The 23838-nt window shown below is 35.8% G+C and overlaps 1 protein-coding gene across 1 annotated transcript in view; it reads right to left on the bottom strand.

The window, feature by feature from the left end:
• The window catches only part of TBC1D22A (TBC1 domain family member 22A), a 140738-nt gene that overhangs the window by 67383 nt on the left and 49517 nt on the right, over window positions 1-23838 (bottom strand). The window contains exons 9-10 of the mRNA XM_084206529.1: window positions 22389-22498; window positions 12305-12380 (exon numbers count right to left, since the gene is read on the bottom strand). Coding sequence (XP_084062655.1) covers window positions 12305-12380; window positions 22389-22498 — 186 coding nt within the window. The remainder of the gene's footprint in view (window positions 1-12304; window positions 12381-22388; window positions 22499-23838) is intronic.

The following is a 23838-nucleotide window of genomic DNA, read 5'->3' as shown; positions in this document are numbered from 1 at the left end:
GATCACAAACATTCTATTAACAGGCTTTAGTTAACAGGCTCAAACATGACATTAGCATGGTGTATATGACAAATACTGAAGAAATGCTAATGTATTATTTTGGACAAATTTATGACAAGAAGTCTTTGTTAAAGCCTAAGTGAGACATTCCTACTTCTTTCTGTATATAAATACATTCTTTGGAGATTTTTGCTGCCCAGATCATCCCTTATCCAAATTCACAGCTAAAACAATGAGTAAATGCACATCTTCCAAACTTTACAAATCTATGAAATATCTTAAAAGGCACTAAACCACTTAATTAATTAAAAGAATAATCCCAAGAGTATGGAAGCATTATTACAGGAAACATTACCTACAGATTAAGGTAACAGAAGTTAAGTGATACTAAATTATAATAAAGACTGAAACTATTCATTTTTTTTCCCCCCTCAGGATGTCGTTTTGGCTAAATGATAGTGTCAGCCAATATAAAACAGTTGTTTCAATATGGAAGCTAGAAGTACAAATGTTTTAGATTTTTAAAACAATCAAAAATGAGGGCTTTTTAAAAAAATAAGACACGACAACACATTACTCCAAAGGTCCACTTAAAACATTTTGTCTCCAATGATAACTAAAAACAAATATCAATGAAAATGTATTAAGCACTGGTATTTCTCCATAGCACTTGTCAGCCTCCATTTATCTGTGGCTAAAGCAGTCTTCAGCAGACCTGGTATTTATGTTCCTAAAGTCACACCCTTCCACAATATAAATATAAACACAAATATAGAAAAATTCTTAAATTGTAAGGCCCAGAACTGCACACCAACACTGAACACAGTGGGATAATAAACAGTGGGATAATCAAGTCTTTTGGCCAGCTCGGAATGCTGCATTTGATGCACCCCAGGATGGGATTTGCCCTCCCAGCCAGGACAAACCAGATCCCTTTCTTCGGGGCTGTTCTCCAGCCCCTCCTCTCCCAGTCTACACCTGTGCTCAGAATTACTTCATCAAGGGTGCAGAACTTATAACTTGTTCTTGTTAAATTTTCAAATCTTAAATAAATCATCAGTGATTGCACAATGCTCCAATCTAACAGGATCCCTCTCCAAGGCATCTTGCTCCTCAAGAGTCAACAGTGCCCCCCAGTATAGTATCATATGCAGATGTGGTAATCTTGCATTCAACTCCTGCATCCAGATCACTGATAAAAATATTGAATAGAGCTGGCCTTGGACTTGAACACTTAAGGACATCACTGGTGAATGCTCACCTGCCAAATGCAGCCTCACTCACTGCAACCCCTTGAGCCCTGTCCTCTGCCAGCTCTCCTGCACCATTATTAGATCACTTAGATTATTAGACTCACGCCAAATGCTGAATTACTCTTGTGTGTCTGCCTCTGCTTTAGTAAAATTTAGCTGAAAGTTAAATATACTGAAGTGAGATACTGGGTAAATTTATTATTTGAATGTCACATGTGGATACCTACGTTACAGACTACTATGATTCAATAATCTAGTACATCAAGCAGAATGCAAAAAAAAAAGGCAGTTTTATTTCTAAGCCAAGCTACTAACTCACAAAATTTTTGTTCTTCACACAGCAGAAACTATTTTCATTTGGTTGTTTGTAGCCATTAAAAGTAAGTAATGAAGAACAATAAATTGTGCCAGTTGTGATATTTCAACTATGGTAGTTAATGGGCATAATGAATTTCTTGAAAGTTGCTTTCTGGTCTAAACAAGTTGAAAAATGGATTACTAAACTCTGTGCTTTATACCTAATTGATGCAAGACTGGAATAGAAGATGCATTGAGTAAAGAAGCTAATTCTTCCTACTTTGTAAGTAATTGTAAGCAGAAGCTAATTTGCTGATAAAGGTAATTTGGACTGGCATAATCTAAATCTAAATTTTCCATTTCAATGAAAATAAGTATGTATGTGCAATGAACAAGAAGTTATATAATTACTGTCAGCTTTTGGACATGAATTATTTTATAAAAACTACTTCTACTGCAGTTTCTGATAGCATAATTATTTTACAGTTAAAAAAATAATTCTTTAATCAAAATTCAAGAGAAATAAAAATTACATTTAGTAAGTTTCCCAATATTTTCAATAAATCTACATATAAAGTTTAGGTGAAGGAAATCTTCTGATTAAAGACTAAAATACATTACAGAGATGCATTCCAAAGTAGCATACTGTCAAAAATAGGTAACCTGTAGACAAAAACCATTTATAACTATTCATATTTTTATCAAATACACTTGTTGGTACATTATTTTGAATGATCACATTTAGCCACCTTAAACAGATGCTTCTTATACCAGATGGGCCTACACACATAAAATATTTATTCTTCATGTTCAATGTCAGCATCTCACACTGTTTCACTGAAGTCAAAATTAAAATCTATATGATTGAAGAATCATGAACTAAACAGTTAAGGACAGAAACAACCTGTCTAAACAACTCGACTGCTGTCCTGACAGGAAGATGGTGTTAGAACGAGTCCCTAGGCAAGCTTACACATAAGCAGAGAAAAACACCAAACACATTAGCCTTTTGGCACTCACCTTAACTCCAAGATTCCTAGCAATCCTAGCAATAGCTTCTGATGTTTGATCTCGTTTTGAAATTTTGAATATTACTTAAATTTCATTTTTCACTCATATTTCATACCCAAAACACTTTGTTGTTAACTCTATTTTATCAATATTTTATACATATTTCATTGTAAATATAAAAAGCACTAAGTGTTAAAAAATATCTGAAATGCATGTCAGCTAACAGTCTCTCAAAAAGAAGCCTTTTAGTTCAACAAAAAGAAGTGTGTATTTCTCATGAAAACCCATACAATTTTTTCTTAAAAAGTGCAAGAATAACTGCTCTGATACCTAAACAAAAGGAAAGTAAAATAATGAGCCAATCTTTGCCACAGGAGCTTATTGGCATTGCCCTTTGCATGCACAATGATTTTTTTGCGTTGATCCTTAACGTACAAGAACATGCTAGAGAAACACATGAGCACTGCAGTCTTCCATGGAATCATATAATCATTTAGGCTGGAAAAGACCTATAAGATCTTGATCCTAAACCATTAACCTAACACTGCAAAGCCCACCAATAAACCATGTCCCTAAGGGCCCACATATTTTAAAAACCTGCAGGGATGGTGACTCAAACACTTGCCTGGAAAGCCTGTTCCACTCCTTGATAATCCTTCTGGTGAAGAAATGTTTCCTGATATCCAATCTAAACCTCTCCTGCCACAACTTCCTCTTGCCATTTCCTTCTGTCCTGTCATTTGTTATTTGGGAGAACTGACCAACTCCCACCTGGCTACAGCCTCCCTTCAGGCAGTTGTAGACAACAAAAAGGTCTCCTCTGACCCTCTTTTCCAGGCTGAACACCCCAGCTCCTCAGCTGCTCCACACAGGACTTGTGCTCCAGACCCTTCCCCAGCTCCATTGCCCTTCTCTGGACACACTCAGCACCTCAACGTCCTTCTTGCTGAGAGGGGCCCAAAACTGAGCACAGGATTTCAGGAGTGGCCTCACCAGCACTGAGAACAGGGATAATCACTGCCCTGGTCCTGCTGGCCACGCTGCTTCTGACAGGAGCCCGGATTACACTGGCCTTCTTGGCCACCCGGGCACACACTGACTGATGTTCATCCAGCTGCTGAGCAGCACCCCCAGGCCCTCTTCAGCCACTCTGCCCCAGCCTGTAGTGCTGCAGTGGGCTCTTGTGACCAGAGAGCAGGACCTGGCACTTGGCCTTGCTGAACCTCACACAACTGGCCATAACCATCAATCCAGCCTGTCCAGATCCCTCTCCAGAATCTTCCTACCCTCTAGCAGATCAACAGTTCCACCTGACTTGGTGCAAACTGACTGAGGGTGCACTCCATCCCTATCTTACAGTCCCCACATACAGAACCTTGCAGTGCAAAAGAAAGGACCTTGTCACCGGTCAATGACTGCTTTCCTTTTCAGTACTCTTTTTGTGGAAAGCTAATTTTTAATCTCCTGAATAATTTCCACATATTGTAAATCAAAGACGACGCCGATGTTGGCAAGGGAGAGAGAGAATGATGCATCTGACTCCATCATAAGAAGGCTAATGAATTCCTTTATTATACTATATACTATGTACATTGTATGTAAACTGAATCTGCCCTGCACTCACTCTTGCTCACAACTGCACAGAGCCACACTCATCTCTGATTCTCTCGTGACTGTCCCGTGACAGTCCCACACACACACACTCATTGGCCCTGACAGGCCAAGGGAACAGAACATCCTCACTGTGGGTAAACAATCTCCATACTGCATTCTACTTTAGCACAACACAGGCACAGCAAGCCAGATCAGAATTGTGATTTCCTTCTTCTCTGCTTGTCTCACAGCTTCTCGCTGTTCAGAGGGCATGTGAATACCACATCTACTTTGTTCAAAGCCGAGATATTTATGAGATACAAAGATAAGAGTTTGGAGTAAAATCTCAACACCAGATGTTACCAGTTGAAGAGGCAGAAAAGGGCTTACAACCCCCAATATGAAATTCTGAGCAAAAGCAATTCTGTCAAGACCATAGCTTAGCAATGAGTTATTTGTAGGTATGTATATTAACTTCTATTAAAATACATTAATTACAAAAGAAGTTCCTGATGACTGAAGAAGACATTTTAAAGATCATAAATGTGCACCTCAAGACAAGATCTCATCATGATACATAGTTCTGCTTCAAGTAATATCAGAGATAAAAGTCAAATATTTACATGCAATTATATCTTGTTCCAGACATAGTTTATTTTTTATAACTGGTAAAAATTGCCCACTGAAAAAAATTACAACAAAAGCATTAAAAAAATACACTGAAAACTCCTAAAAATTAAAAGATGACTGGCAGAAACACAGAAGTATTGCCAATTACATTCTCCTCATGACATTCAATTTAAAGATAATGGTCTATTTAAATTTAGCTCACTAAACGTATAGCTCATAGCTAGGACTCAGAAGCATCTTCATCATAACAAAAGATATGGTCCACATGCTAATACTGAAAAGCCCAAGACACTGATAACAAACAAAAGAAGAAAATACTAGAGGAGGGAAAGAGGGAAGGGAAGGCCTGGTTGCCTCATGCAATCAAATGAAAGCAACAATTCTGTGGTATGTAACACCACATAGAGGAAAAACATTTAGTAGTAATCAAGAAAAATCTACTCTTCTAGCTAAAAGTCAAGAAAAAACCCATGTTTGCAGGTGGTCCTCAATATTCCAAGTGCAAAAAACAACAGGGAAAAACACATGTTTGATGAGACACTTCTAGGTACCATCACTGGACTTCTCCAGCCTCTTCTTCTAAATCATAACTGCAGGCATTCATAAAAGTATTTATGCCTGACACTTTTTAAATCCCCCATCATGTGAAACATCTCTTTTCTTCCCTTTTTTCTTTTTTAATTTTTTTTAATTTGCCATGAAAATAGTAAGGTTTGGTGATTTAAAAGTTAAAGTGCTTACAAGCACTCAGAAATTTACAAATTACTTTACGGTCAGTCTCAACTCTTGCTAAGGTCTCTGAACTCTGTAATAGCATACAAATATAATCTCCACAGTAGAACATAAAAATATTATTTAAAAGATATATCAATTAATTATAATGCTCAGTGAACAGCACTTACAAGTGGATTAAAGTATAATACAGTAATTACAACCATAAAATCAGATATAAAATAACTACTAGTGAGCTAAATAAAATAGCTTTATTAAAATGAGAAAGAGCTTTGGAGTGCAAATTAATTAAAACAATTATGAAGTGCTTACAAGATTTTCTATCACTTCAGCACCAAGCTGACATAGAAAGATGGACCAAGAAACAAGGTCTTTATTAATCACTCATTCTCAATAGCAGCAGTAAGGTCTAAATAAATTCTATGTCCCTTTCCAATTCAAAATGCTTTCACAAGGCTGAGAATAACCATTTTGTAAGCCCTGCAATTAGAGCTCTTTTTTCCAGATACTTCAACACAATCCTAATTCAAAGTTATTGGTATCTGTAAAATGTTTTACAATATAATTAAATATGAACATAATTTTGCACATATAATTATGCATTCTTCAACCATCAACCAAAAAATCATTAGCATGATTAAAGACGTAACAAGGATAGATCAAATGTCATCCATTACCACAGTTTCATTATCAGTTCATTGTATGAACACCCAAGATTCAAATTAAAAACCAAATTAATTAATCTATATCTATCACGTATATTGAAGAGATAACTTGTTCTGTGAGTTCTGATTAAACAACAGTAAATAGATTAATAAGAAAATGTATTAGTCTTGGTTGATATTTTGTGTTTCTGAGAGTCAGATTTTCCTAAAGAAAAAAGCAAAACTATTTTCTCTGCAGTTTAAAAAGTTCAATCAGCAGAGAAACGGAATGTCCTTCAGAAACTGTGGAAGCATTAAAACTACTCATGAGGTATCTCTCAGTACTTTTTGGCTTAACTTGTCACATGAAGTTGAGTTCTGAGCAGCACTGTGTTTGTGTTTGGAGCATTGGACAGTTCTATGGGAATAGGCACCTTTATCTCCTGGGACAAGAACCTGCTGAATGTAAAACATCCACACAACACTCAGAGAAGAAACTGTAAGAATCTCAAGTGAAGTCTGCACATTTAAAACTTCAGCAGCCCACCAAAAACACACAGGTCTTAAATAAACTAAGACCTTTGAAAGGATAATCCTACAAGTACTAATCCTGTTCTAATGAAAGATGTTTTATAAACTTCTCCAATTAAATAAGAAAATATATTATACATAAATATTAAGAGCTTTATCCAGCAACCTTTTAGACATTTCTACAGCAAATATTTCCAAGCATGAGAAGTCCACAGAATGGTACAATTAATAAGCCTTTCAACTGTGGTTAAACAAAAATGCATATAAAAATTAAATAATTTTAACTGACTTCATTTCACTAAGAACTTGATCTGCACATATTTACACACAACACGTAACTATTTACAAGAATGTTATATTTTAAAATTTTATGCGAATAGCAAAATTATGCAAAATATTAATTTAAGGCCACAACATGAAAGTACGTTATTACTTTATTTATTTATTTATTTAAATAAATAAATGAATGGATTATTTATTTCTTTATTTATTAAGTCCTTAGTTCTGGCATCATCTACAGAACGTCAGATAATGGGCCAACCAAGACATTTGTAACCCAAGAGAGAAATAAATAAAGTGTGATTAGTGAAGTTAAGATTAATTTGCTCAGAACCTCAAGACAAGAGGCATTATCTAATTTATCTGTCATTTGGTGTGAATGAAAACACATATAAAACATGGCAGCAATAAGAAAATTAGGACTTGTAAAATTTTTAATAGAAGATGGTTTTAAAAGATGAAATAGCACTTTGGAAAAATTAACAGTATTTCCTCAAGCAATAATATTCAGTATTTATTATAAGTCATTATTTTAAGCAAGCCAAATATAACAACTTAAACTTTGCAATAAAACACCTCTTAAAAAAATTTGATTTTTTTTACAACAATAAAATGCAAGTAGACTAGAAATTGTCCCAATGAAAACATCATATGTAGGAATAGCTGTGGTAACTCTCCAAAACAGATGATCAGAAGATGCATTCACAGTGGAAGCAGCATAGTGGAAATGCTGAAATTTTACTGAACCTTTGAAAAATGTAGCTGAATTCCAGAGAAATTGAATTCTTCCTTATAAGAAAGCTAAAATGCAGCACTCCTTTTATGTTCCTAGGTATTTTTCCATTATTTCAATTTTGAAGAAGAGAGGGAAAGTATATACAGCAGCAGTAAGCTTTTTTAACTATGATTTTGAATAATTTTCTGCATTTTTTGTATCAGGGAAAATTCTACAAAACGATTGGTGATCTTTGGTGAAAGTATGTGAAACAGTAATAACAGAATTTCTTTATCTAGAAAAAAAAGAACTGTGCAGAATGCAAAACCTGGGTTGAGTTGTTCTAGAAAAGATGCAGAAAAAAATCTTTTCAAACTTATCCCCACACAAGACACAGAATATTTTTTCTGAGTTGTCAGTACTGGCTTTATAATTTTCTGTAATACTAATAAGCCAACATATAGAAAAAATGCATTTAACATAATAATAGGCTAAGGTTTTTTCCTAGAACTGCCTTATTGTTAATTTGGAGAAAATGCTACATGATTTTAACACTTTTTATCAATGTTTATGGAATCCCCAGACTACTTTTATCTACAAATGCCCAGCATTCTCCAAATGGCTACCTCAAACTCTCACGTAATTACCAGTTGTCTTACAGTAAATTGAAGAAGTTGAGACTCTTCCAAGCATGACATCAGCCAAGTGCTAAGCACCTGTAAATTCTGGAAACACAAATCCTGAATTAATTTGGGCATTCCTATACAATGTCCCTTTGATTTCAACCCTAAATGAAGTAAAAGTGGAAGATAGTGTGCCACGTGAGTATGACCTTTTACAAACCATGAAAAATGGTTCATGATTTAGAGCAGAGAAGCTCTGCTGGCATTACAGGAATCAGAAAAGATAATTAGTTATGAGAGATTCCTTGTATTATTGAGCTATCTATTGATCCTCCCTCTCAATTTTTTTGTATAATTCCAAGAAAAATCTGAATGATGACAACAAGTAGACTAATGAGATTGAATAATGTTTTATCTTCAAACTCCATCTCATCTATAACAACATTCCATTAACAGAGCGAAAAATTCCATTAAACACAATTTATCAAAATTATTTTCTGGAGTTTAAGCAGAATGAGATTATGATTAAATTAAGAGAGTATTTTGGCTGTTTGAAGTCTTCTGCAATATTCTGTCACACAAGGACAGTTACATGGAGCGGAGTTATGATCCATAAGGCTGGGTTAATGAAGGTTGCTTGAATCACTGACATAATGCATTAGCACTCCCTAAAGCACAAGCATCACCTTTCCTGCACTGGTAATCCATTACTATCAGGAAATAAGCAGTACAGGCTTCATCCACTCACACAGCTACTTACTACATCAAGATTTGCTTCACTGTGCAGTTACCCAGCATCAAGAAATAATGTGACACAGTACCAACAGGAATATTATTTTCTTGCAGAGTAACCTTAATTAGCACTTAGAGTAAGTACAGCAAATACAGATCCTGATGGGCTTTTCTAAAAAGCAAAGTCACTGAATTTCTATCAGCCATACATTTCCCTTAAACTGAAGTATAGCAAACCCAGAATAAAAAGACAAAAGCAAAAAGGAAATGAAGAGTAAACCACAATATTCAATCAAACTATGTCACGATTCCACCAAAAACCCAATAAATTCAGGATCCCTTAGCTGAGGCATCCAAAAGGTTATGACTGCAGTACACAACCACCATTGTCTAATTAACAACTAAAACTTTATTTTAATCTTAGACATACTTTGGCGAGCTTTTCTTGAAAAAGAAAGTAACTGAGTGGACAGCCTTCCAGCCAAAAAGAAACAGCCCAAAGAATAATGAAAAATGTGTATCTTTACTACACAAAACTTTTAACTCGACCCCTGTAGTATAAAGGTTGTGATCAGCAATACAAAGTCCAATTGACAACTAATTACTAATGATATCCCTCCAGAGTCAGCAGTAGGGCCAGGATCTTTGTTAAAAACTAATGATAGCATAGAATAGACTCTGTGTTTGCAAATGATACCAGATTGGGAAGAGTGCTTGACACACTGAAAGTCAAGCAAAACTGTTATTATTTAAGAAACATTGGCAAGCTAAAGGAATGGCTAAGAGCAATCTCCTGAGATTCAGGAGAGGCAAGTGTCCTGTGTTTGGGATGGAAAAATCTCATTTAACAAGCACTGACTGGGCACAGCTTGATAGCAAGCAGCTCTGCCAAGAAGGACGTAGGGATCCTGGTGGACAAGAGGCTGTACCCAAGTCAAGAATGTCCTTGCAGCAAGAAAGACCACGCATTTGTTAGGCTTTCTAAGCAAGAGAGACACCAATGGGTCAGGGGAAGTGATTCTTCCTCTGTGTCCACCAGCTGGGAAACCCTGTCTGCAGCATTAGCTCCACTGCTGTGATGGTGGCACACAGGAGCCAGCCCAGGGGGGGGGGCAGAGGAAGCTGGAGCACTTCACACAGGAAAGGAGGCTGATAGAACTGGGTTTGCCCAGCCTTAAAAAGAAGTCTATGAAAAGCTGCAACTACCTAAAGGGAGCATGCAGAGAACGTGAAGCCAAATTCTTCTCAGAGGCACACTGAGATAAAATAAAAGGTGGTGGACATAAGCTACATTTTAAAAAATAATTATTTATATAAAAAATAAAATGACAGTGGAAGTAGTCAAACTTCCCGAATAGTCCAACCCAAAGAAGCTGCAGAATCTCCATCCCTGGAATCACTCAAAACTCAACAGGGCAAGACTCCACAGAGCCTGCTCTAAATTGGCCCTGTCCCATTAGACAGAGTCATCGAGGCAAGGGCAAAGGCTTGGAACACAGACTTCCAGAGGCCCCATGGAACCTAAGCAGTTCTAAATGTCCATCAATATTTACCAGCAAACACTCATGATATCTACAAAAAAATTTATAAAGACTTCACAGCTTTATTTTAAATTAGACAGAAAGCAGGAACTCACACGTTACTTTCAGCTGCAAAGGATGATCAAAGAACAGTATAAGATGACACAATTATTTTTTACAACTGACTTATTTTTTTAAAGTGTGAAGCTTTAAAAATAATGGTTCCTAAACCTAATAATTGAGAGAAATTATTTAACTATATCCCTAAAGCACTGAAGGTATAAATAAGACTTCAGCATTTCTTTTTTCCTTAAACTAAACAATAATATATTGTATTATACTTAATATTTTTATTTAATCGAACACAATCAGAATACTATTTCTAATTTTAAAAACTTGGCTAAACAATTTATTTATATAAATGTTCATTGACTGAGTTGAAGAAGTCTATTTATAGGAATTTTAATTATATACTTCATTTAATATAAAATAATTATTTTCTGAAATGCAAACATCAATTGATGCAAGATTAAAATTACATATAAAAAAATCACATTACAAGAAGTTAGATTATTTTTTAAGTAACAAAATACACAGATTTAACTATATTTTTAATAAAAATATTTAGCTACCCAATAGACAGAAATACGCCCTTATATTTTTCATATTTACTGGCATTTAAAAAAAAAGTATCTACAACAAAAATTTTTACATACATTTAAGTTTATAGTGTAATTTTACACAAACATGTTTATCCCGCCCTTGGTTTTTGATCATTAAAAATACCTTAATATCCTAGAAAAGCACCAAGGCCATTATAAAATATTAAGGATGTACATACAAGCAGGCAAAATCTCCCATGACAAGCACGGGCACAAAAAAAATTTCACAGTATATGTAACAAAACCTGGGAATTAATGTTTCCAAGAAGATTATCAAGTATAAAGCTACGCAAGAAATATTTTTTCTAAGCCATCACTGACATGCTAGTGTTGCAAATATATGCCCAGTTCTGCTTGGCAACATTTTGTTAATACTCTGTTCATTAATTTAACAAACTATCAAGAGATTATGTTTAGAATGGGCAAGCATTATCTCTTGCATTTCATTTAATTAAACTCTGTTCTAGCTATATGACAGTCAGCATTTCATGAAAGGAATTAGTTTAACGATGAAGGTAAAATATTTCAAAGTGCGCTGCTTAAACATGAAAGAATAATCTAAAATTACCCCTGCACATACTGTAATTTATCTATAAAATTAAAGATGTTATTTCCAGAGTTCATAATTAATTGGATTCCACAGAGAAATGATGCAGGCATTCCAGATAGCAAAATGATGCACAAAGGCACAAAACATAGTGCCGAAGGACAACCATAAACAACCACTGTGACTTGCCTGCATTGCAACAGCCATTGAGGCTTAATGGGAAATGAATACTGGCTGCCTTTTGTGTGTGGTCATTACTCTGCTGCAAAGAAATTGCCATTGAATTTTGATTATATTGCCTTAATAAAAAGTAATGAAAGAGGCTCATGCTCTAGTGGCTTTCTTTTAAATGATACACGACAGTGATCCGCAAAGGCCAGCGTGCCACACGCCAGTGATGACACCTCACCTGAGGAAGGTGACGTTGCCACACCATTGCAGGTGACTGCAGTGATGTTGGCTTTTCTTGCAAACATTTTAACTAAACACTTTCAGTGTAACATCTGTTAGAAATTACTTTGCCTTTGAGACTTACCATCAATCCGACTAACAAGCTCTTCCAACATCTTTACTTTCTTCTGGATGCCTGGCTGTGCAAACGTGTAGTTATCCTAAAAGAGGAGACCATGTACAAGTATTAGGTGCAGAAAAGCAAAAAAGGTTTCTTTTCATTCAATAACTTTTCTTAATCCATGTATTTTTCTCTGTTTTCTTATGGTGTTTCTGTTATGTGACTATATTTCCTAGATCTTTTTCTGCAGTAAAATAGTAAATCATCACACTGTACAGTCCTATGAGTCCCCATCTCTAACAGCATATTCTGTATAGCTGTTCCTGCATCAACTGCTCTCTACCTGCTAATCCAGTGAAGTTACCTTATTGCAGAAATCCAAGTAGCTTTAAAAGGCCCTCATCTTACATGCCAAAATGTGCTATGTTCGATATTTTTAAGGTGATTTTTTTCTCAGAAATTTGCCATTCTACAAATAATGTAGGAAATATTAAAATTTAGCCTCCACAAATAATGTAGGAAATATTAAAATTTAGCCTATAATCAGAGGCAGGGAAAGAATTTGATCTTTTGAAGTACAGAGTAATAACTTCAAGCAGCATAAGAAATCAAAAGTCTGTTTTAATGTACTCATAACTGTCCTGAACACAAGATTACAGTTATTATCATGAATCAAAATCTAACACACAAGCAATGTAGCTAAAAGGGCATCATATTTGGATAATTTCTTTGAATGAATTAACTCTAAATGGATTTTTAATTTGTAGATTGCAACTCTATAATATAGACTTGGGTTTGAAATAAGGAGAGCACAAAAGGTATCTGCTTGAAACCCGAAGTGATCAATCTTTTAAAATAATGGCATTATTTAAATATACAGCAATGTTTCTTGATATTTAAGTGGCAATCCCTCCATTCACCTCATTACAGTTACAGTTGTCTTCCTCTGCTTCTTGAGAGATTCAAGAAAAGAAAATTATACATACATATTTTAAAAGAAAGTTGCTATGTAGAAGTGGGGGTTTTTTTTGTAACCACCACACACATAGAAAATAAGAGAATAGGATGTTTTGCCTCAACCACTATTGTTTGAGTAATTCCTTTATCAACTGGAACTAAGTAATCCCAAAAATATTAATTTTTCTTGACTTCATTTAATTTTAACTTGGTCTTAGAGTAGAAGAGATGGTTATCAGCTCATATATTTTATGCATCAGTACAATGTTATGTTTTTCTATTTCAAACCAAAAAAAAGTTTTATTGACTCTCCTGACTTTATTTACATGGAGTTTTTTCAGGTGTTACTTGACTTATGAAACTGAACTGCACTTTAATCTTCAAATTTTGCAAAACTGCTATAAAGTGTGAAGTCTAAAAGTTCACAAGGCAAAACAATACACTAATAATTCTGTAAATTAAAGTACTTCAGCCAACAAGTATCAAAAAGTATCAAAATTCTACTGCATGCTCTGATCACTTGTAACTGACCACAGTAATAGCTATTTTAAAAATTGTAGCAAAATTTTCTAGTTTAACAGTAGCCCTTTCACAGTAATTAATATTAGAACTCAGTGTGTAAACTAAAACAGTATGTATGAAGAAGCAAGAATAATTCCCTGAATTTTTTTAATTTTCCACAATCACCAAGTAAAACAGGCAACAATTTCAGCTTGTTGACATTATTTCACAAACAGAACATGAGCATCCGTTTTAATAATAAAGCACCAAAACAGAGAGAATGGAAAGACTCATACACAATTCAGATTGATTATAATCTCATTTCAGGAAGACAGAAACTATCCCATGCACTGGAACACTGCCTTTTACACAAGTCTGACACACACCTGTATTGGTCATGGATAATATCCAGGGCACAGCATCTTTAGGAAATCATAATCACTTTCTTTACAGAATGTGCTCTAACATCAAAAACTGTATTCACTTTTTTTTTTGTTGCAAAATGTTTATATACTGTTTGTTTATTTATTTATTAATTTAAGCAAAGTTATCTGGTGTTTCTAGAAGTAGTACTGCACTCAAAGTATAGCAACCTGGTATTTAATTTTTCCTCTGTAAGAGAATACTCCTGTATGTAACACTGAAAGTCAACACTGAGTTAAAACACTGGTGCTTCGCTCATTAGTCTCTCCCCAGGTAGTGCAACTCTTGACTGTGATCTATGAATCTGAAACTGCTTTCTTTCTCAAAGCCTAATTTACTCCATACAAACCTGGAAATGCAACCCAAAACTGCCATCTTGATTTGAAAACAGGTAAATTTGCTTTTCACTACATTTGATCTTTTGCCTATTTATTTCTCTGTTCATTATTTCAGCTGCAAATGAACACAGCTGGGGGTCACTCCTCTATTTGCGCTGACTCACCCAAACTGGAAAGATCTTTATTGGATTCCCCAGTACTCTCTTCTAATTAAACTGTGTTGTACATATGTCCTCCTATGACACTTGTAGTTGACTTCCTGGAGTTTGTGAAACCGTGAGAAAGACTTTATAAATATAAAAAAGGTATTCTGTTACCCACTATTCTTGCTCCTTTTGTGCTTATAGATGAAGGAAAAACAGATGAAGTAACACAGAAAAGAAAAAACATGCCAAACTCACAAAATTCATGAATTATTGCTCAGGGCTGTTGAGCCAAGACAAATACTTTCTTAATTACTTATGACTATATCAGAGATTGTCTTTTGCTCATTAATAATGGTCAAAGTTTCAAATAAGGAAATATAAAAAAAAAAAACAGGATGAAAACTAGGAGCTCACATAAAATATCTCTTATTTCCAAACACTGTTCTTGACAGTAAGCATTCACATATGACAAAGTATGTATGTACACCAGAACACTTAAAAAACATAAAAATTCATGCACTGGTGTGCAATGAATATCTAAATTCCTTCATGTTCTACTCAGATAGGTTCCAACACACTTTCAGTGAACTATGCTAGCCTACTTCACAGCTGAATGGTCATAATATCTAGTTCAGACTGACACATAATTAGTCTCACCTCACAAAACAGAAGGTTAGGACTTTATAATGTCACAGGAGATCAAAACCTGCATCAGCTTAAAATCTTTGTGTTAGCAGTCTGTACTTATTCTGTAGAAACTGGTATAACATTCTACTTCCCTGCAACTACAACTAGGTCTGGATTTCTCAAAACCTAGTTGTTATAATTTAAAATAAAATACTAAAATTATAGACTTCATGGAACATTTTAAAAACCATGAAGCAATTCCTTGCTTTTTTAAGGGCAGAGAAATTTTAAATGGAAGAAACTTGGAAAAATGCTCATAACAAATTTAAGTGGGACTGTCCTCCCAGAGAGGGCGAGGGAGAGAGAGACAGAGACTTCATAAGCACTAGCTGAAGAGAATCCCTCATCTTTTTTCTCTTAATATGTGATGATGGGATAATTTTAAAAGAAGAAACAGCAGGCTGAAAAGGAATAGAAAACAATCTTTCATGATATCATGAAGAAGAAACGGAGCCAGCACAACTAAAACAAAAAAACACTGTCAGTAGTTTGACATAATGACTGCAGCCAAGCAGAGGTGTAGGCACAAATGCTTCTCATCTTTTCAGGTCATACACACTGTTCACCAACAGTGCACTGAAAAAAAATATCAGAAACATTTCTAGAACCAAATGAAAAGTTTTGACACAAGGTGTTCATGTGTTGTTTGCTCATGTTTTACCAATGAGATCAGAGCTTTTAAACACAGAGGATACACTAAGCAATCCATATAAATCATACAGACATGCAGACTTGGATATCTGTTTTCTCTACCGATGCATATTTAAGAATTGCTATGCATCAATTTAGTATGTTCAAGTATAGTATCACATGAACAAATGACAACTGAAAGAAAAAGGTTTTCTCATCCTCATTATGTCACAAAGAGATCTCCTGAATTCTTCTTTTTTACTCATTTAAGCACTTCATTCACATACTTCTGAATTCTCTAAGCAAACTCCTGTAAAAAATCTTGGTTCACCTTGCTCAGAAAGTTATGCAAAAAGACAGGGGCAGAAGGGAGGGAAGCATGACAGCAGATAATGATGCCCATGAGGTAAAGTAACACTATCAGTGGAAGCACACTTCACCCAAAATGTTCCTTGGAGATAGAGATTATAATGTAAATTCAGTCCTGAATACAGTTCAGGATAGAGTGTGCATGCACAAGAACAAACACACAAGTGTGCTGAACTATGCTGTTAGCACAGTCCATAGCATGTCCCATTATTACTCCAGGACATTTTCTTTAGAAGAAAAGGTCTGTCAACCATTACAACTATTAAGCCTGACTTTTCAGAATGCAAAATTTCCTAGGTAGTAGGAAAAATATTTACAAAGCATTGCAGGCCAAAAATTTTTACATGCAGAATGGTATTTTTCTTATTCCTACATAACAGGAAAAAAAAACTCAACAGTTTATTAAAATGTAGGTACTGATTCTCCTGTTAGAGTAGTATCCACAGAGTCAGAACCAAAGATCCAACCTTCGACTGGTCTGTGTAGTCAAACCTCAGTTTTACCCAAGTGGATGTATTATAAATTACAGAAACTGTTAAACAGCAATGACAAAAGTCCTCAGAGTATATTTTTTGGATTACAGCATAGGCCAGGCAACAGTTCTGGATAAGAGCTAAAAATTCCAAAAGCTGATGCTGCAAATTTTAGGTAGAGGATAAAATAAATTTATGTTGAAGCATACTGATAGCACAGTATATTTCATCTACTGATTACAAATAGATTTGTTGTCTTCCTGAAAATTTTACTCTCAGTGACAGACTTGAAAAATTGCATTATTATCAGAAACTTGTGCAGGAGTTCAATGAAAAGGTACAAAGAAAGCTATATTTGACCTATTTTTCCTTTAAAATAAACCAGGAAGGTCCTGTGAAGAATTTTCAGAAGACTTATTTCTGCACATTCTTCTCAACAACAGAAATGCATGTTCATGTTATTTATTGGATCCAGCTTTCCAAGCATCCATCTTCCTTCCTTCCTTCCTTCCTTCCTTCCTTCCTTCCTTCCTTCCTTCCTTCCTTCCTTCCTTCCTTCCTTCCTTCCTTCCTTCCTTCCTTCCTTCCTTCCTTCCTTCCTTCCTTCCTTCCTTCCTTCCTTCCTTCCTTCCTTCCTTCCTTCCTTCCTTCCTTCCTTCCTTCCTTCCTTCCTTCCTTCCTTCCTTCCTTCCTTCCTTCCTTCCTTCCTTCCTTCCTTCCTTCCTTCCTTCCTTCCTTCCTTCCTTCCTTCCTTCCTTCCTTCCTTCCTTCCTTCCTTCCTTCCTTCCTTCCTTCCTTCCTTCCATCCATCCATCCATCCATCCATCCATCCATCCATCCATCCATCCATCCATCCATATGTAAGTAACAACTTTCCATAACCCAGGAGTGAGAAAGAACTCTGCAGGATTCCCTTTGAAGGTCATAAATCTTGCTATTTCATCAGACATAGAAATAGCTAATATGTACCTCAGCACACTCTGGATATGAATTATTTCACTTTTATTCTAAAAATTACCAGGCTCTGATAAATGATTATATTAATTTTTGGTGCTATTTTTAATACATCTGGTTAGATCATTATGCAATGCATGTATTTCCCCTTTGGTTATTTTATTACCAGTATACTCAAACTTAAAATGAAAAGTTATACTCTATTTTATACATGAACATTATAATTTCAGGTGGCACAGATCAATGTGAACTTTTTACTTGAATGTTAATGAGACACTATTGAAGAAAGTGTTATAAAGGAAGATTTAGTAATAAAAAAAAAGTTAATAATCTGGATATATGGGAATGTCTACTTAATTACATGGAAAGAATACTCATGGGATAATTCTTGTTTTCCCATATGAACAGCCACAGATGAAAATGCAAAAATGCTCATGCATCATCTACAGTTTAGAAGTGTTGTAAAGACAACCAGCTTTATCACACACGTGGAAGATATATTTTGCATATGGCCACACACAGCCTCAGAACCAGGTTTTCATAAATCAGCATAAACCAGCACATCTTGCAAGAATATGGGCTGGAGACGAGTTCTGTGCTAAAGGACCTGAAATCTCAGCAGACAGAAAGCCCAGACTGAGTCACTGGTGAGCCTTAACAAAGCCAGCCAGCAGACTGCCGGCCCATGGAGGGAAGTGATTGGCTGCCCAAAGCCAAATCACCTGGAGCAAGCTGCTCAAGGCCAGGCGGACTCTGGGTTTGAACTTCCAGAATGAGGGTTCTACAACCTCTCTGACCAAACAGTTCCAGAGTTCAATCTGTACCATGTAGATTTTCCTTCAAATGTTTAAAAATAATTTCTTGTATTCAAGCCCTTATCTAAAATACCACGTCCAGTTTTAAGGATCCTGATACAAGGAAAAGGTAAAAAACTTCAGAATAAACCAAAGCAAGACCAAAAGGTCACCAAGATGCTAAGAGATATGGAGCACATGCTCTTTGAGAGGCTGGGGAAACTGGGCTTGTTCAGCCTGAAGAAAAGACAGCTCCAGAAGCACCTAATCACAGCCTAATAAACCCAAGTTATCAAGATGACAAACCTCCAATTTCAATAGTGGTGCCCGGTGGGAAGATAAGAGACAAGCAGCATAAACAAAAAATATTCCATCTGCCTACTGGGGAGAACCTTCAATATAAGGACAAGGAAGCACTGGAATAGGTTAACCTCCAGAGACTGTGAAGTCTCTATCTTTGGAGGGTTCAAGACCCAGCTGGACAAAGCCTTGAGAAAGTCAGTCTGACCTCAGAACCGGCACTGTTCTTATGATCTTATCCTATGTTCTTATGATTTCAGGAGATCTCATTTGTACTTCTGAAATAAGTAAGAAGCAATTGCAGTCAGGCATAGTCTTTCTGGGACATAAACTAAAAAAAAATTCAGAGCACAGACTCAGGAAGCACTGAAAAGGAAAACCATTACATACATCATCATTCAAAATTGACTGCTATAAGACAGCTACAGATTTCAAGATTAAATGATATTTACATTTAAAAACTCCTAGTATTTGTTAGATCAATTTTTAAAACTTTAATCAAACTGTGATATGACATATGTGCAGTCACTTAGAAGCCTAAACTTAGAGACAAGAAATAGAGAAAGAAGATGCAAAGTAATCTAAGAACAAAAAAATAGATTAAATTATCATGCAAGATTAAACATTAACTGCTGGGAAAGTTCTGCAAACTCTCTAGCTGGAGCTAAAAACGTACTTGCATAGGAACCTCCAGATGACAAAAAAACAGCACAGAGGAATCTGCTAAAGCGACAGATGATTTGAACAAGTTTTTATTTCTTCTCTCAGCTGAGAGCTGTTGCATGTCAGGAAGTGACTGTCCTGCTGCCCAAAGCCAGCTCCTGTTCTTTACTGCACAGGACTCCGTGGTTCAAAGATGCATTCTTATAGTACAAATACAGAGGTGCATTAGATATATAAGGGCAGGAGTAAGATGAGTGAGGAATGAAGAAATAATAGATACCATGTGTGGTAAAACTCCAGCAAGAAATGCATATGTCTTAATAACACCTTTGACAATTCTGGAATCAAGAAAATGAGACCGTCTGGATGGATTGGAAAAAAAAATTAGTTTTCTGTTAAGAATAATAAAGGGCCACAAATACAATCATACAATCATTCTTCCATTACCCACTTCTGCACTGAAAAGACAAAACACACCAAAAAAATGTATCTAGCTCATATTAGGCAAAAATTTCACAAGATGACCGTAACAGTTATCAAAGTACACTCTTTAAACTTATCCAATATTGGTAGGGCAACATGACATGGAAATTTATATTGACAAATAAATTAACTCTGCAGAGATTCTTTGGTTGCAGTTCCACATGTCATATATCCCTGTAGAGTCTATTCAGACATCTCAGGCAAAATCATCACATACATCACATAGGAGTCTTCTATGCCGTATTTTCAGAGAGAAATGCTTGTGCATCCAGAATGCAAGTCAGCCAGAACTATAGCATCACACAATGAATCCACTGGGACTCTTTAAAGTTCATCTAGTCCAAACCTCCAGCTGTGGGCAGGGACATCTTCAGCTCGATCACGCTTTTAAAGCCACATCAGTCCTGACCTTGAACACTTCAGGAAGAGAACATCCACAACATCTTTGAGCTCCCTCATCATAGAAAATGCACTCTTTATGCCCAATTTAAATCTCTTCTGTTTGAAATGTTGCCCCTTGTCCTATCACTACAGCCACTGGCAAAAAGTCTCTCTCCAGCTTTATTAAAAACCCCCTTCAAGTACTGAAAGGTTACAGTAACATCTCCCTAGAGCCTTCTCTTCTCCAGGCTGAACAACCTCAATATTCTCAGCCTTTCCTCATAGGAGAGATGCTCCAGCCCTCTGATCACCTTCATGGCCCTCCTCTGGACCCACTCCAACAGGTCCATGCCTGTCCTGTGCTGGGGATCCTGAAATGGCTGCAGCACTCCAGGTGGGCGCTCACAAGGACAGGGTAGAGGGGCAAAATCCCCTCCCTCACCTTGCTGTCTGCCCGCCTTGCACACACCCCAGGACACAGGTGGCTTTCTGGGCTGCAAGTGCACATTGCCAGCCCTGTCCACCAGCATCTGAGTCCTTCTCTACAGGGTCACTTCTTCCAACTAACTCTACCTGCAACTACATGACTGTTTTCTCTGTTAAGTAAAGTGGTATCATCACAGAAAGGAAGCAAAACAGGAGACTGGGAGAAGAAAAACAAGAAACCCTTTTATTTCAGCAGCACTGCAGTTGCACTGAATTAACTGTAACATCATTAGTCACACCACTAGCATAATCTTTCAAGCCTTCTTTTGATGGATGATTGCATCTTTGAATACATCCAAAACTATTCCATTTATATAACAGCTTAAATTTTTATTGATGCAGTTTAATTCCATTGCAATTGGTTTCCATATTTTGCTTCTTAGTGCCTGATAGTTTTGTTTGAAAACAGAATTTTAAGGAGAAATTACCTAATCTGTGAACTTCCTTTCCTAGAAAAGAAAAATAAAGCAACAGGCTAGTGACAATGTTGTTCCAGAAGCAGGTAAAACAGTTAGAGGAGTTTGCATTTCTTTACCTGGCCTTCTTCCTTCCCAGTAGATTTCAAGCTCTCACTTTTTGCTTTATAACTTTTCACATATTTTTGTTATGTAGTCAAACAGTTTAAAATTTAGGAGGTCTGAGACATTGAAATAAGCAAATCAGCATTTGTTACAGGAACTGATAAGGGAAAATGACTGCATTTCAAAAATGCTACACAAAACACTGAGCTTTAACCAGGAAAAACACACTTAAAACACCTTCAAAAAAGTTAAAGCCTTTTGTTGCTCACTCAATCCTAGAACCATTTTGTCAAAAATGAACTGTTACAAGGTTCAATTCACAACACACCTTAGCCAATGAAACATTCATATTAAAATATGCCATAGGAAAGAATGCTGTAGATACTTCTAATCTTCATAAACTTTTAAGCCCATGAACATTAACACAAAAATCTACCATTATTAGACTCCAACTTGCTGCCTGTAACAGAAAAATTGTGCCTTTATTTATAGCTTTTCCACATAGAAAAAAATCAAACTCTCAGTGAAGTTGCATAAGTACCAAGTTTTAAATGGGTATTTAAAAAATATGAAGATAATTTCAGGAACTATTAAGACAGCAATCACTTATAGGTTGCTATATTAAACAACTGAAATATTAATAAATAAGCCAGGTTTTTACCACCTCAGTGGTCAGTGAGATTCTGAGCAACTATCCTTCATGCTTGGTAACAGATTTGCAACATGTGCATGTAGAACTGGAAGTTTCTGTTCTGCTCTAGAACATCACACACAATGAAACATGCAGACATTTTGATTAAGAGAATAAGAGAAGTTGAACAGGTTTTTTTTTCCTTTTCACTTCTTTCCTTTCTATGCCAAACTCACAGTGGATTTGTCCAATGGGAAAACCAAAAAACCCCTGTTTTTCATAGATGTACTCTTTTTCAGCCTTAAAGTAGTTCAAAGCCATGACATTAATCAGTTAACTCCACTACTTACAGACAGGAAAAATCAATTTACCTGAATGCCATCAAGCAACTTGCTCATGCACCAGTAACTGTCAGCTTCTATGTTCTGCAGCACTTCTTCAGGCAGACTGGAAACATCAAAATTTTCCACTTCTTCTTCTTCTGTTTCAGGAAAAGAAAGAGAAAGACAAGTCAATGAAGTGCACAGAATAAATAAAGCAAGAATGAGGAAAATAATTGAAAACAAAGACAGCCACCACTTATCTTTGAGTCAGAAACCAATGCACATTTACTCTAACAGGGCCTAAATGAATCATTTATTGCTTAACTGTGTCATCTAATGGCTTTAAATGTTAATGAATACTTAATTTCTTGCAGACTGTGAAAATCTCAAATCATGCCTGGTTAACCAGAATTAATATATAATAAATCACCTTATTCTAAACATTTCACACCTGAAAGCGGACCAGAAGCACTCTGAGAGCCCTCAAGCTATATATGAACAATCTCTGAAGAAGATGACTATGTTCACACCATGTACAGAATGTGCAAATATGTTGCCAGTCTTCACAGAAGAAAAAGCCCTGAAAAATACTTCTCAGAAAAGCACTGAACTTTAAGTAAAAGAGTAGACTACAGCTTGAATTTGGAGAAGAAAAACCTTTCCAAATAGAAAAGAAAATTAATGATGTATCCACTACAGCAGGAAACAAAACTTTGGTACATTTACACATATTAATTCCCAAAAAAGTCTTACAGTTACACAGTTTATTATATTTTCATAAATCAGTAACCCACTGTAAGAAAAAATTACAGTTAATATTTATAACTTTCATTTTAATATTTCAAATGGCAAAACAAAGAAGCAACCCATTCTCACTCTGCCTCACTATGTCTACAGAAAAAAAACAGTAAATGTACCAGAGTTCCTCATATTTATATAAAACACAAACATATACTGAAGTGTTTTCCCTTTGGATGAAGTCTTCAGGCCCTCCTCCACCAAACATTTGCTGAAAGAATGAGATTACAACTACTTTGACAATGTGCTCCTTTGCAAATTCTCTGCCTTGGAGCACCTTTTCTTTTCATGACACTGGTATCACATTTCTGTAAGAAGAGGTAGATATAAACCATAGCACAACACACGTGGGTATGAAAAGATAACAAAGGAAAACGACTTTTTATGTTCACTTTCTCATCTTTCTTATCTTACCTCATTTTTGTCTCTGTCTTTCAAAATCTACCATTTCACACTATATTCTCACATCAGCTTTTAAACCAACAAAAAAGCTGAAGATCCATGTAAACATCAAAGGTGGGCATCTTCACCTCCCTTCACAGCCAACAAAGAAGACCAAGAAGTGACAGAGTACTACCTGACTTGTTCTAAACCAGAAAGATAAATAAATCAGATGAATGACATTTTTAAAAAATTTTGCTTCTCAGTATTAGCTACAATTTGCTCTTAAAAGGATTGCCTCAGAAAGCAGACCTTTAAA

Source organism: Fringilla coelebs, assembly GCF_963513975.1.
Source record: "Fringilla coelebs genome assembly, chromosome: 5".
Lineage (NCBI taxonomy): Eukaryota > Metazoa > Chordata > Aves > Passeriformes > Fringillidae > Fringilla > Fringilla coelebs.
Note: the sequence above shows the minus strand (reverse complement) of the source record. Positions and strands in the feature narration are given on the sequence as shown.